The sequence below is a fragment of the Myotis yumanensis genome, unplaced genomic scaffold, assembly GCF_028538775.1.
Source record: "Myotis yumanensis isolate MYYU_CA2020_CCGP unplaced genomic scaffold, mMyoYum1.0.hap1 SCAF_19, whole genome shotgun sequence".
Lineage (NCBI taxonomy): Eukaryota > Metazoa > Chordata > Mammalia > Chiroptera > Vespertilionidae > Myotis > Myotis yumanensis.
The window spans coordinates 28,632,760-28,647,493 of NW_027223770.1; the positions used below are offsets into that span (position 1 = coordinate 28,632,760).

Consider the following 14,734-nt stretch of genomic DNA (forward strand, 5'->3'; position numbering starts at 1 on the left):
GCCATATTTGTAAGTATCTCAGAATTTATCTCTGAATAAGCACCTTTAAAAAGTAACCAGGACATTATCACACCTACTTAATTAGCAATTCCTTAATATCGAGTATATAGGCAGTATTAAAACGTGTTATATCATGCTTTTCAAACGTTTTTTCAGCTTATGGCCCACATAAAGTTCATACAATTTTTCCTTATTGCTCATACAATTTAAGTCTCTTAAGGTTTGCCTCTGATAAGTATTCCTGCGATGCCACCCAGTAAGATAAAGGGATGAAGGAGGGCTCCAGGATGCAGACGTGTATCCAAGTCCAACCCCGAACCTGCCCCTTTGCTTAGAGTCAAGTCCAACCCGAACCTGCCCAGCCTCCTGCAGACACAGCAGCACCCGGCGGCGGGGACGCCCGGTTCTCCGGCGCCTGTCCCGCCCTCCGAGGGCCTCACCCAGGCTGTCCTGGGACCGAGTCCCACCCCACGCGCGCGCCTGACTTCACGCCCCCGGCCCCCCGGCTGCTTTCGGGGCAGGGCCTCCGGCTCGAGCAGCACTTGGCTGACCGCTCCCCGCCTCCCTTTCCTTCGCCGCCTTCCCTCCGAGTCTGCGGGCTCCGTCGCGCTCAGCGCCCGCGCTCCCCGGCCTCCGCGACAAGGATGGGAGCGGCGCCCCGCACCCCCGAAGCCGCCGGGAGGAGGGCGGGGCTCGGAGCGCTCTCGGGCCGGACTACGTTTCCCAGGAGCCCCCGCGCCGTCTCGCGAAGGGATTCTGGGCTCGCGTCACCCCGCAGCTCTGGGCAGAGGGACCGCTGCGCGGGACGAAGTGCGCGGGGCTCGCCAGGTGCGCGGGGCTCGGGCCGGGCCGGCGGGAGGGCGCGTGCGGGGGGAGGAGGGAGCGGGGAGCCCGCAGGTCCGGTCCGCGCGCCGGCTCTGCCCGCCGCCTGCGTGGCCGGGCTCGCAGCGGGGAGCCGGGGCTGCCGGCGCGGTGACGGGGTCGCTCCCGTCGCGCCTCGCAGACTCCCCGCCGGTTCGCGCGGAGGTCCGCGGCGTGTTCCTCGTGGTGCCGGGCAGCTGCTCTCACGGGAGTTCCCCCGAGTGAGTGACCTCCCCCGGCTGCTGCTGCTTTTTTCCTTCCCCTGGTGCTTGATTCTCGCCGCAGCGTGAACGCAAACGGCCCCGGCCTCCCGGGAGCGGCGGCGGTTCCCAGCTGGGCGGTGCCGCCGGCCCCCGGGCGAGGCCGCGTCTGCTCCCCCCGCCGCCGCCGGGTGCCCGCGGGTCCAGGCGGCTCACGGTTCGCGCGGCCTCCCCGGCGTCGCTGAAGGCGGCCGCCTCCTTTCCGTGAGCGCCGGGCACTTCCTAAGGGAAAGCTGTGCCCCTAGAAGAGACCCAGCGCGGTGTCCTCACTGTGAGTCTGGCAGACGAGGCTGGGCAGCTTTCTGGGGGCCAGTTTGCCCTAAAAGACATTGAAAATGTCAGTCTTATTAACATTTTCAGTGTTAAAACCAAGCACTCGCCCTTTGCAGATGCCAAATATTCATGAACTTATTCAGAGTATAAACAGGTCCTGTTCTCTTATGTGTTTACTATTATTATCTTTCCTGTTCTCTTTTACCAAGAAGCGTACACTCCATGCCCGGCCCATGTGCTCAGTGGTTGAGCGTGGAGCCAGGAGGTCAGGGTTGGATTCCCATCAGGGCACATGCTGGGCCTGCAGGATGCGGCCAATGGATGGTCTGCTGTCATGGGTCTTTCCATCTCTCTATCCCTCTCCCTTCCTCTCTGAAATCAATAAAAAAATTTTTTTTAAATATATTAGAAAGAAAATAAAAACATATTAAAGAAAAACAAAAAGCAAATGCTCCATATCCCTGAGTGAAGCACTGTCCCTGACTAGGTCGTGCCAGTAAGGACAGGGCCCTGTGCCTGGTGTAAGAGACCCCTTGGTCAGCTGTGGGTCTCTTTGTACCTTTGTTCAGCTTCTTGTTCTAGGGACTGGGAGTAAAGAGGAAGAAACACTAAACTTTCCCAGATAAATCAGGGAATGACACAGAAAGGGAAGACATTTGATCTTGTAGAATGTATTGGGTTTTTGCCAAGAGGCAAGAAAGGAAACAACGTTCCTGACATAAGAATAGCATGTGTTACCATGGTGATGGGAAAAAGTGTGGGTAGTTGTGGAGAGTGGCCACAGTGTTTGGACAGGTTCAAGCGTCCAACTAATGAGAAGGCACAGTCCTTTCATGGCCACATGCAAGTGCTAGCTTGGAGGGCAAAGCCCTCCCAGCACAATTGTAGCCAAAGGTTATAGTTGTAAGTTTGAACCTATGATCCGAACACATGGTCCCACATGTCTGAGTGATGTGAATAGAGTTCAGGTGCATGGAATTGATTAGGATCTAAACCCACCAGAATGTTGTAAACATCTTGACCACGCCCTTACTTTGCCTCGTGGAATTTTCTTTACTAATAAAAGGGTAATATGCTAATTAGACCAGGATACCTTCCGGACAAAGCCATGGTGGCAGGGCCGAGGCAGAGGTGGTTCGGGGCAATCAGGCCAGGAGGGGAGGGCAGTTGGGGGCAAGCAGTCCAGCAAGGGTGGCAGTGGGGAGCAGTTGGGGGCGAGCAGGTTGGCAGTGGGGGGCAGTTGGGGGCGAGCAGGCTGGCAGCGGAGGGGCAGTTGGGGGCAAGCAGGCTGGCAGGCAGGTGAGCGGTTAGAAGCCAGTGGCCCCGGATTGCGAGATGAGGCCTAAACCAGCAGTCGGACATCCCCTGAGGGATCCCAGATTGTAGGCCGGGCTGAGGGACACCCCCCCCTTCTGTGTACGAATTTCGTGCACCGGGCCACTAGTCTGGCTATAAAATAAAGACATGGCTTGTAGTCCATGGTGCTGTTGCTAGCTCTCCATCAGAGAGGACAGTGTGCCACCCAGACCCAGCTTTTTCCTCTTGTCTGTCTTTTCTCAATCCTTCACTGTCCCCTCTCAGGCTCACTGAATCTGGCTGAGCTGGCACAGCACATAAGGCGTCCAACGTGGGGCCTGAGTGCGGTGAAATTGTGATTGTGGGGTGAAAGGAGGCTCCGTTAAGGCACGTGTGCAGAAAGTGAAAGTAGGGTAGGGAGCAAGGTTCGGTAATACTGGGTGTAAAACTTGGGAAATTCATGATCACAGGAAGGGGATCCCTAAAAACAATGCTTAGTGAAGAAAATAAGCAATAGAGAAAGTAAGCAGTAGAAAATAGGAAGGTAGAAAATAAGCGGTAGAGAAGAGAAAATAAGATAAGAAATAGAAGATTGAAAATAAGAGAAATTACAAGATAGAAGATAAGAAATAGGAGATAGAAAATAAGAGGTGGGAAATAAGGTAGAAATCTCTTAGGTTTTGTTAAGCTACTGTAAAGCAAAAAATGGCTGTGGTTGATGTTTGAGGAACTAACTTTTATTTCTGACACAGAAGTGACCTACATTGTAAGCTCTTGCGGCAGTTGCATTGTTTCTGGGCTTTGGTTATTTCTGCTTGTACGACCTGATAGCTCCCTGGAGCTATAGGTCCAGACCCAGAGTTGGAGGTCTCCAGCTCTGCAGGACCGAGGGCTGCTGGTTTCCATGCAGCAGTGGCTGAAGAAGCTGAGGAAGGGACCAGACTTCTGGCTGAGCTGGTGCAGCACATAAGGCACCCAACGTGGGGCTGAGTATGCCATGGCCGAGCGGGCTTGCCACAGGTAGTGTGATGGACCTTTTAGGGCTAGTGAGGTAGAGAAGGGCCCAACCCAAAAGATACGAAGTCCATGCTAAGGACTAGGTCCATTTTCCTGTAAGTTCTGGGAGACCAACAGAGAATCAAGGAGTGAAATTTGTGTTTTACAGAAATGATGCTGATGTAGACACTCACTGGCGTGGGAGAGACCAGGGGCAGAAAGCCCAGTTGGGTGTCTAAGTCGAGAATATGAGGGCTTGAACCAAGGCATAGCAGCAGGAATCTAAAGCAAGGTGTTTAGGAGAGGGGTTTTACAGGATGTGATAACTGCATGCTGAGAGGGACACTACCATTGCTGGGTCTGTAGATGTCACACTTTGTTGTTAATTTACTTTTTTAGAAGGAATGTGTTTTCTAGGGATGGTATTCCAGAATGGGAAAGAACTACTCCGGGAATGGGTGAGGTTGGTGATACTCAGATTTCAGAGTGTCTTGAAGTGTTTGTAGCTGACAAGTTGGAGTCAGTCCTTAGCCTTTTGCACGTTGTTGGAACCGGCTATTTTCACAGCAAGTTTCAGGCAGCACTTTTGTTCTTTGGGCAGACGTGTGCACACGCCACGCAAGGTAAAGCTGGCTCTCCCCATAGTGGGATCTGAACAGGCCGCCTTTCTTTTGACATCTCATAGTTTTCAGCTTCAATAATCTCTGCTTGTTTAGCTGATGTCTTACATGGCACGTTTCTTAATTTAAGGGATTAACGTCTTTCAAAACTTGAAATAAAAAGCAAAATCATTTTACTTCCTCCACTCATGTGGGAAATAACGAAATGCCAGTCATCTCTCTCTAGACCAATGGCTTGTTGTATAGGAGGTACCTCAGGAATGGCCGGGGGGAAGGGCTGTGTAGCACAAGGTGTGTGGGAAGGGTCTTCCCTGCCTCGGCACATGGTCACCAACCGGCAGCTCCAGGTGTTCTCTTCATTAACTAAGAATTCTTACCCTGCGTCTGGCGGTGTTCTATGTGCTTTACAAATAGTGACTCCTGTAATTATCCTAGGGACCCTCTGATGTAGGCGCATTTCATCCCCATCGTACAGATGGAGAGGCTGGGATCTGGAAAGGCCCACACGCTACCAGGAAGTAATGGAGCGGGTTTTGAACCCGGGGGTCTGGCTGCAGAACCCATGCTGTCGGCCACAGTTGTAACTATGCACCTGAGTCCTGGACGAGGATAGAAGACATAGTGGTCTCTTCATTTTAGACATTGGTCCTACTGTGAGCCCTACGATGGGGTAGACAGTGGGGACAAAGCAAGTACATGTGTTGTGTCCTGAAGATACCCCGAGCTTCATTGAAAATAGAGACTGGAAAAGACCGAGGATGCAATGGTTAAGCTAATCATAATATTTGAAAGCATTAGAGAAGACTAGGAAGTACCAAAGATGAAAACTAGGAGAAGGAAGCAAATTAAATAAAGAGCTTCAAGAACAGTCGAGAGGCCAGCAGTGCCCTCTGTAATAGGTGTCATTGTTGAGACTCATTCAGTGGTGTGGGGGGCAGAATCCATAGCACTGTTGTTTATATAAATGTGTATAAAATTGCAGTGGAAATCGTTACTATCTCCAGAAGAGAAAGGGGGCAAATCATATTAAAGAGAATAAAATACAAAAGAAGTATAAACGTAGACAAAATAAAAATATTTTAACACAGTAATCAAGAGATTGAAATTTAAAATATAGTCTAAATTTAAAACAAGTTAAAAATGCAATGTTTATAGACTTCTGCTTCTGACCAAGATGGAGTAACAGGTAGTGGATTTATCTTCTTGCCCAAACAACTCAACAACAACAAAAAGGCAAAGTACATGAAACAATTGTTTGAAGACACTGGATGTCAGACAATGCAGGACAGTCATCTCTGTGAGATGGAAAACCAACGAGGGAAGCCCTCTGGCCGCCCCAGCGTATTGCCTGGAGAGGGTCCCAGGTTACAGCAGAGGAAGGTGAAACTGCAGTGGAGCCAGCAGACTCCCAGAGTGTTGGGCGTGAGCAGCATCTAGAACGCAGTGAAGGGAAAACTGTCACCCTCAAATAGTAAGCAAAAATATATTTCAACAACAAAGGTATAGAATGGGAGAAAATATTTTTTATATCTTCGTATTGATTTTTAGAGAGAGAGGAAGGGAGAGGAATAGAATGGTAGAAGCATTGATGAGAGAGGAACATCATCAGTCGGTTGCCTCCTGCACGCCCCCACGAGGGATCGAGCCTGCATCCCTGGCATGTGCCCTGACCAGGAATCGAAGCGGCAACCTCCTGGTTCCTGGGTCGATGCTCAACCACTGAGCCATACCAGTGGGACGGGAGAAAATATTTAGAAATCATCTATATCTGATGCTGGCTTAATATCCAGAACATTTACAGAAATAAAACTTAACAACAAAAGTCAAACAACCCAAATTTAAAATGGGCAGAGAACTTGAACAGACATTTCTCCAAAGAAGGTCATACAAATGGCCAAAGCACATGAAAATAATGCAAACTAAAGCCACAAGGAAATACTACTTAACAACTACTAGGCTGGCTACAATAACTATTTCAAATGGAATAACGCATGTTGGCAACTTTGTGGGAAAATTGGAACCCTTGTGTATTGCTGGTGTGAATGTAAAATCATGTAGCTGCAATAGAAGTGTTTTGTGGGTCCTCAAAAAGATAAACCTTAAAATTACCATATGACATAGCAATTCCACTCCTAGGTATATGCCCAAAGTAATTGAAAACAGGGACTCCAGCAGATTCTTGTATGCTAATATTCATTGCAGCATTATTCACAAAAGCCAAAAACCAAATAAATGGATAAACAAAAGGTGGTCAGTCTTTACAATGGCATATTACTCAGCCATGAAAAGGAATGAAGTTCTTACTACATCATGGATAAATCTTGAAAACATGGTAAGTAAAATAAGCTAGACACAAAAACACATATATTGTATGTTTTACTTAGATGATATTACCAGAATAGGCAAATTCATAGAAACAAAGTAGACTAGAGGTTATTGGGTCTTGAGGGGAGGAAGGACTATTGCTTAATGTTTAGGAGTCTCTGTTTGAGGAAAAGTTCTGGGATTAGTAGTGATGGCTGCACAACATTGTAGATATAATTAATGCTGCTGAATTGTACACTTAGCAGAAAATTTCGTATGTATTTCACCATAATTACAAAGACTAGTAATGTAATATACTGAAAACCATTTAATTTGTATGCCTTGAGTGGGTAAATTGTATGGTATGTGAGTTATATCTCAATAAAGCTGTTTTAGAAATGTACAAAGGCAAAATAAAGACATTTATTTTGTCTGACTCACAAAAGCCGAAACAATTTGTTATTAGCAGCACACGTTACCAGAAATGTTAAACGATGTCCTTCAGGGATAAAGGAAATGAAACCAAATGGGAATCAATCTCTAGAGCAGCGGTTCTCAACCTGTGGGTCGCGACCCCTTTGGCGGTCGAATGACCCTTTCACAGGGGTCGCCTAAGACCGTCCTGCATATCAGATATTTACATGACGATTCATCACAGTGATGAAGTAGCAACGAAAATAATTTTATGGTTGGGGGTCACAACATGAGGAACTGTATTGAAAGGGCCAGAAGGTTGAGAACCACTGGTCTACAAGAAAGAATGACAGGCACCGCCAAGTACACAAATAAAGGCTGCAAGGCTGAGGTCCCTGTTTCTGTGCTGGCTGTCGGCTCCCCCAGACGGCCCACACTTCTTGCCACATGGCATCTTCTACTTTCAGGCCAGTAATGCTCACATGTTTCTTGTGCTTCAAATCTTTGACTTCCCTTCTGCGATTAGCTGGAGATATCATATTTCTTTTTTATGTGTATATATATATATATATATATATATATATATATTATTGATTTTTTACAGAGAAGAAGGGAGAGGGATAGAAAGTTAGAAACATTGATGAGAGAGATTGATCAGCTGCCTCCTGCACACCCCCCACTGGGGATGCGCCCGCAACCAAGGCACATGCCCCTGACCAGAATCGAACCTGGGACCCCTCAGTCCGCAGGCTGACGCTCTATCCACTAAACCAAACCGGTTCGGCAATATCATATTTCTTATCTGTAAAGTGAGGATGTTAGATCAGGTCAGTTTTTGTTTTGTTTTTCATTAGATTTCCTAAAAAAGGATTTGTGGTAGTAAAATAATTTGATTCCAAATGAAATTTAGCATTGAACCTTGGAGGTTCAGGGGGGAAAGGCAATGTACGTACCTCTTTTCTTCCTACTCCTGGGAACTTGTGGAGTATCTCTGATGTTCCTCTGTGGTGGTTTTTGAGTTATATCCTGCTGGGAAGAGGGAGTATAGGCTGAGGATTTATGAAGCGTCCCAGGCACAGCTAACTTTCCTTGTGTTTCTTTCTTTTCTCCAGCTTTGCCTTCTCGGATCTGGATCTCTCATTCCTCAAGAAAGCATCAACAAGCCCACAGAGGGCATGGAAGCCCGGTCACTCCCTGCCCGGTTCCCTGTAAGCTGAGCTGCCTTCTTTGTTTTCCAGCTGAGAATCTCTTTTTGCTTAAGTTCTGAAGTTCCTTTGCCTAGAACTTCAGAAGTTGTATCTCAGACATTCTTCTCCAGGAGACTAGCACCATTTATTTGTTTTATTGGTAGAAATGTTTTTATTTCCTTTCTTATAAAAAAAATCAAGTTTATGAGTCATGTGGTCAATAGTTAAGTGAGGTAATATTGAGGAATGAAGCGCTTTTTGTCAGAATTTTTAAATAAAAGTGCTTCTTACAGTTTCTAAACCTAAAGCTTAGCAGAACTGGTTTGGGGACAATAAGTACCTTTTAGGAATTGACCAGAATCCAACACAAATAGTACTGACTCCTCCATAAATCTGGTTCACCTTCTTCCCTCCCCCAGTGCTCTCTGCGTAAACTCTCTGTCAGGATTCAGAAAAGGGAGAGAGACAATCTGGCTCAATGCAAACTTCTTTCATGTTGTAGGCACTGGTGACCTTCAAGGATGTGCTTGTGAACTTTACCAGGGAGGAGTGGAAGTTCCTGGATGCTGCGCAGCAGGTCATGTACAGAGATGTGATGCTGGAGAACTATAGGAACCTGGTTTCCTTGGGTAAGATGAACCTCTGTTTTTGGAGATGCACTGCCTGTGATGGTTTTGGTTCTTCATTTACCAAAAGGTATGGAGACCCTGAAGCATGGATCAGAGTATGAGCTTGGGTTCAGGGTCCTAATATCTTTGGGGCATAGAATAGGGGTTTTTATACTCCTCCTTTCATGGGGGAATTAGTTTTGATGTGTTGAATTTATAAAATGCACATTTTGCTTCCTCTGTAGCCTTACCTTATCTGCTCTTCAGAAGTCCCCATGGTTGGGGCTGGTGTTGAATTTGGGAGGCTCCTCTGGGTCCAGCTCAGAGTTCTGCAACCCTTGCCCATTCCGTATCTTTCACTGTGAACAGGACATCGACTTCCCAAGCCTGATGTGATCCTTCAGTTGGAAAAAGGGGAAGAGCCATGGCTGGTGGAGAGGGGGACTCACCAAGATGCCTATCCAGGTGAGGATCAGACAAGCTGCATTGCAGACAGGAGCCTAGATAACCCATTGGTCTAGCATCCGTAGAGAAAGTGGAAATAACAACTAGTGACCAACTCTTAGCATCACCGTTCTCTCATTTTTCAGAATCATTTTTCTACCTTTGCCTGTCTTTTCCATTTCACGTAGCCCCTCCCACAGCCTTTGTGTGGGGGCTGGGGACCCCAGCACCCGCCACTGTCCTGAGTTCTCTCTGCCAGTTAGGAAACTGCAAGCAGAGCTCATCCGTTCCCACTGCTCGTTTCCTCTTCCCCGGAGCTACTGCTCTCAAGCACCTGTGCTCTCACCACACTCTTGCTCTTTATTTAATGTTTTTTCAATTTATACCTATTTTATTTTCATCTTCATATGTAAAATGCAAATTGTTATGTGAATTCCGAACATCACTTCTGTTCCCTACTTCCCTGTATAGAAAACCAGCCTTCCAGGCTGAGACAGAAAGTGCTCTCTGGTTTTCCTCTTCCTTTATTCTCTGTAAGTGATCTTGTCACAGATTTTCTTTTCTGAACCCAAAACTCAGACGTTTCCCCCCTAAGCCCTCTTTGGTGTTGCTCGTCTGAGTCCTGATGCAAATACCCAACTTCACCTGAGCCGAACAGCCAGGACACTTACATTGACCAGTGGGGGTTAGTACAGGCCCAGCTTTCTAAGCCCCGTGCTGCCTGTATTCATTTCTGTCTGACACCTAATGTCTAAGTCTGTCAGGTGTGTCCCTGCACTTGGGCTGTAGTGCTTTGGTGATGTAGATCAGAGGCATTGCCTGGCATGACTGCATTCGTGGTTTAGGAACATTATATTGGCTGTAGTGTGAAGAATGCATGTCATGGGGAGGACCTGGAACAAATAGACATATTAGGGTCTTACATCATTAATAGTAGGATTAGATAATGGGAGTGCCACCCTTTCTGTGGGATTTGTTTTATTGCCCCCCCCCCCCTCCCACTTCACTGAATACCCTGATTCCAGTCTGTGGTTTCTCCTTACTCTCTCTGCTCCTTCTATGCACTGTGTTACCTAGCACATTTCCTGTGTACTGCTGTATTCATCTCTGTTAAGGTTTCAGAACCATGTCTGAAAGCAGGTCTATATGTCTTATATTTTTGTCTCCACATACATCCCAACATTCTAATGTTAATTTTTTTTTAGTTATGCAAACCTTTTTCATTTATTTCAGATTGGGATACTGCAGTTGAAATTAAAGCAGTTTCCAATAAGAGCATTTCCAAAGATAAACAATCCTATGACATTAAAAAGGAAGGAATGGTAAAGAGTGATCTGTGGTATCTGTCATTAGAAGAAGTCTGGAAATGTGAAGATCAGTTGGACAGGTATCAGAAAAACCAGGACAAACATTTGAGGCAAGTGGCATGTACCCAAAAGAAAGTATTTTCTCCAGAAAGAGTCAGTGAACATGGTAAATTCAGGGAAAACTGTCTTCTTCCTGGTCAGCTCGTACAGAGAGAGTATTTCCATAAACAAGACTCATGTACTAAAAGTTCTAAAGGTGACTTAGTTATTAGTGGTCATCAGGAAAGCTCTGTAAGTAATAGCAGTGAATGTAGCCAAACCTTCTGTCGGAACATTCACCGTATTCAATTTTCAAAAACTCAAACACGAGATAAAGCCTACAAATGCCCGGAGAATGATAACTCTCATAGGCATGGCACATCCCATGGTATATCCAAGGGTATACATAGAGAGAAACCGTATGAATGTAAGGAATGTGGAAAATTCTTTAGCTGGCGTTCTAATCTTACCAGGCACCGGCTTATTCATACTGGAGAAAAACCCTATGAATGTAAAGAATGTGGAAAATCTTTCAGCCGTAGTTCTCACCTCATTGGACATCAAAAGACTCACACTGGTGAGGAACCCTATGAATGTAAAGAATGTGGAAAATCCTTCAGCTGGTTCTCTCACCTTGTTACCCATCAGAGAACTCATACAGGAGACAAACTCTACACATGTAATCAGTGTGGAAAGTCGTTTGTTCATAGCTCCAGGCTTATTAGGCACCAGAGAACTCATACTGGGGAGAAACCTTACGAATGTTCCGAATGTGGGAAATCTTTCAGACAGAGCACACATCTCATTTTGCATCAGAGAACACATGTTCGAGTGAGGCCCTATGAATGTAATGAATGTGGAAAGTCTTATAGCCAGAGGTCTCACCTCGTTGTACATCATAGAACTCACACTGGACTGAAACCCTTTGAGTGTAAAGATTGTGGAAAATGCTTCAGTCGAAGCTCTCACCTTTTCTCACACCAAAGAACCCACACTGGAGAGAAACCATACGAATGTCATGATTGTGGAAAATCCTTCAGCCAGAGTTCTGCCCTCATTGTGCATCAGAGAATTCATACTGGAGAGAAACCATATGAATGTTGTCAGTGTGGGAAAGCCTTCATTCGGAAGAATGACCTCATTAAGCATCAGAGGATCCATATTGGAGAAGAGATTTATAAATGTAACCGTTGCGAAATTACATTCGTCCTCAACTCTCCATTTATAGTACGTCAGATAGCTCACACTGGAGAGCAGTTCCTAACCTGTAATCGGTGTGGGACAGCACTTGTTAATAGCCCTAACCTTATGAGACACCAGGCAAGTGATATTAGAGAAAGTACATATTAATATAATGAATATGAAAAACTTTTCACAAAGAACAGTAACTTTACTTAGCTTTGTAGAACTCTGGAGCAGTGGTTCTCAACCTTCCTAATGCCGCGACCCTTTAATACAGTACCTCATGTTGTGGTGACCCCCAACCAAAAAATTACTTTCGTTGCTACTTCATAACTATAATTTTGCTACTGTTATGAATCGTAATGTAAATATCTGATATGCAAGATGTATTTTAATTGTTTGTGACTCACAAGTTGAGGACCACTGCTCTGGAGAGAAGCTGTACATTGTAATCCATGTGGAAAGGCTTTCAGTCTTGTACTGTCCTTTATTTTTTTTGCACTGAGGACATCATGAACCCATAGTGTGTGTATGAATTCATTTCTGAGGGTCAATTAACAAATTTTCACATTTTATGAAAAATAATTGTTTCCATACAAAGGTTTTCTCTTCTTGGAGAGGATCCTAAATCTTTAGTTTCTGTCCATGACCCTAAAAAAGTTTAGGAAGAGAATCTGTCTTAATTCTGTATAAATGGCTCTCCTGTGTATAGGGACTGACCATTATTTGTCATTTTCTAGCAAACAATATATATGTTAAATGTTCAAGAGTAAAATGTTTATATCTTTCCCAGGAAAAAAAATCTAGAAATGATTGTGAGAACCACAAGCTTTCAGAACTAGAAGGAAAATGATTCTGGTTAACTCATGCTCTTTATTGTACGTTGAGACCCTGTGAATTGTTTCAGGGCTCACGTTTTGAAAAAGGACTGTTTTTATTGATTTTTGAGCAAGTGAGAGACACCGATGTGAGAGAAAACATTGATCGGTTGCCTCCCACAGGCGCCCTGACTGGATGGAACTGGCAACCTGGTTATGTGCCCTGACCAGGAATAAGATTGGCAACCTTTTGGGGCACAGGAGGATGCTCAACCAACTGAGCCACACCAGCCAGGGCCAGGTTCACATTTTGAATGAAGTCAGACCCAGATCTAGATCACAGGCCCCTCCATTACTGGTGCTCTCCTCAGTGCTTACATATGTGTAACATTCCCATCAGAACCAGTTTTCATTGTAAGCAGTGGTTCTTTGTGTGAATGGAAGAGAAGCCCCTTAACCGAGCCCCTTAGACTTTCTGATAACTTATGGCTCAGTTTTTCTCAACTGTATAATGGAGGTACTACCAGTGTCTACCTCAGAGAGTTGTGTGAATTCGTGTGATAGCGTGTATAATGTATTTAAAACAGTGCCTGGCAAATAGTGCTACCTGTGTTGGATAGTAACATTATCAATATTACTATTTTTAACATCCTAAGGAATGTGGGAAGAGATGTGTCTATGGATGATCATTGAAATAACATGATAGTGCAATTTGCAATATAAAAATGTATAATAAAATGCTTATTTATAGTGTATCCATGTAATATGCTGACATTAAAATTATGAAAAGTTCAGTAACAAGAACAATGTTAAAGCTGTCATGTGGTATGAAAAAAGCATGATAAAAGTACATAGGGATTGTCCTAGCTGGTTTGGCTCAGTGGGTAAAGCTTCGTCTTGTGGACTGAAGGGTCCCAGGTTTGATCCTAGTCACAGGCATGTACCTTGGTTGTGGACGCATCCCTGGTAGGGGGTGTGCAGGAGGCAGCATATCGATGTTTCTCATATATGTTTCTCTCTACCCATCTCCCTTCCTCTCTGTAAAAAAAAAAATCAATAAAATATATATTTTTTAAAAGTACATAGGAATAAAATCAAATATGCAAAAAAATAAGTGAACTGTAAAAAAATGAAATGAATGTTGCTCAAAACTCTTAACTTGTCAGATTAATAGTAGTCTACATTTTGGGGAATTTGGCATTTACTTTTTTTTAAGTATTTTTTTTTTTTAGAGAGGAAGGGAGAGGGATAGAGAGAAACATCGATCAGCTGCACACTCCCTACTGGGGATGTGCCCACAACCAAGGTACATGTCCTTGACTGCAATTGAACCTGGGACCCTTCAGTCTGTAGGCTGACACTCTATCCACTGAGCCAAACCGGTCAGGGCTAGCATTTACTCTTTTTTTCTTCTTTCAACTTTTCTGTTCTTTCCATCTCTTCTAAGAATACATTTAGGATCAGGAAAATAATCTTGTCAATGACGGGATGTTTTCCAAAGTTCTTATCTACAAATAAGCTAGAACTGTAAGGGAGATTGAGAAGGTCACAGGATACAAGATTAATATACAATAAACTTTTATTTCTGTGTACTAGCAGTGAACAATTTAGAAATGAATTCAGAAAAACAATCTCATTTATAATGACACAAAAATATGGAAGAGATAATAAAACAAGCAAAGTCTATATAGTAAGAAGTGTATATTGTGGAAATTCCAGAAGATGTAATATAGAACACATAAAACATGGTAAGTGGAGTAATACTAGTCCAGAATGGGAAAACATTGTTAAGATGGCAATTCAGAGTTTGGCATGTCTTCAAATTTTTGGAGTTATTAAAGTGTAAATTAGAACTGTTACCATATGACCCATCAATTCCATTCCTTGAATTTAAAAAAATGACCATGTAAAAAGATGGCATGTGTAGTAATTCACAGCATGTGAATGGACAAATTTTGTTTTAGCCCTATAATGAAATAGCACTCAGTAATAAAATGTAACAAAAACAACAGCATGGTTAAATCTCAAAAAACATTCTAAGTAAGTCAGACATAGAAGAGTATATACTATATGACCCATCTATAAAATTTTTCAGAACAATCTTATCTAATAATAGACAAACATG

The 14,734-nt window shown here is 44.4% G+C and overlaps 1 protein-coding gene across 1 annotated transcript; it reads left to right on the top strand.

Moving 5' to 3' along the window:
• The first annotated feature begins 4,882 nt into the window (after positions 1-4,882).
• Positions 4,883-13,538, top strand: ZNF10 (zinc finger protein 10). Its single transcript, XM_070399953.1, has 5 exons — positions 4,883-6,638; positions 8,137-8,232; positions 8,714-8,840; positions 9,189-9,284; positions 10,497-13,538. Exons 1-5 carry the CDS (start codon positions 6,447-6,449, stop codon positions 11,957-11,959), a joined length of 1,974 nt encoding a protein of 657 aa, XP_070256054.1. The 5' UTR covers positions 4,883-6,446; the 3' UTR covers positions 11,960-13,538.
• The last annotated feature ends 1,196 nt before the right edge of the window (positions 13,539-14,734 follow it).

Bases quoted from the DNA above. Each gene is read 5' to 3' on its own strand.
- ZNF10 (XM_070399953.1), top strand. From the start codon at position 6,447: ATGCCCAAAGTAATTGAAAACAGGGACTCCAGCAGATTCTTGTATGCT. The intron at 8,233-8,713 runs GTAAGCTGAGCT...TTCATGTTGTAG, and splicing joins CACTCCCTGCCCGGTTCCCT to GCACTGGTGACCTTCAAGGA. The intron at 9,285-10,496 runs GTGAGGATCAGA...CATTTATTTCAG, and splicing joins TCACCAAGATGCCTATCCAG to ATTGGGATACTGCAGTTGAA.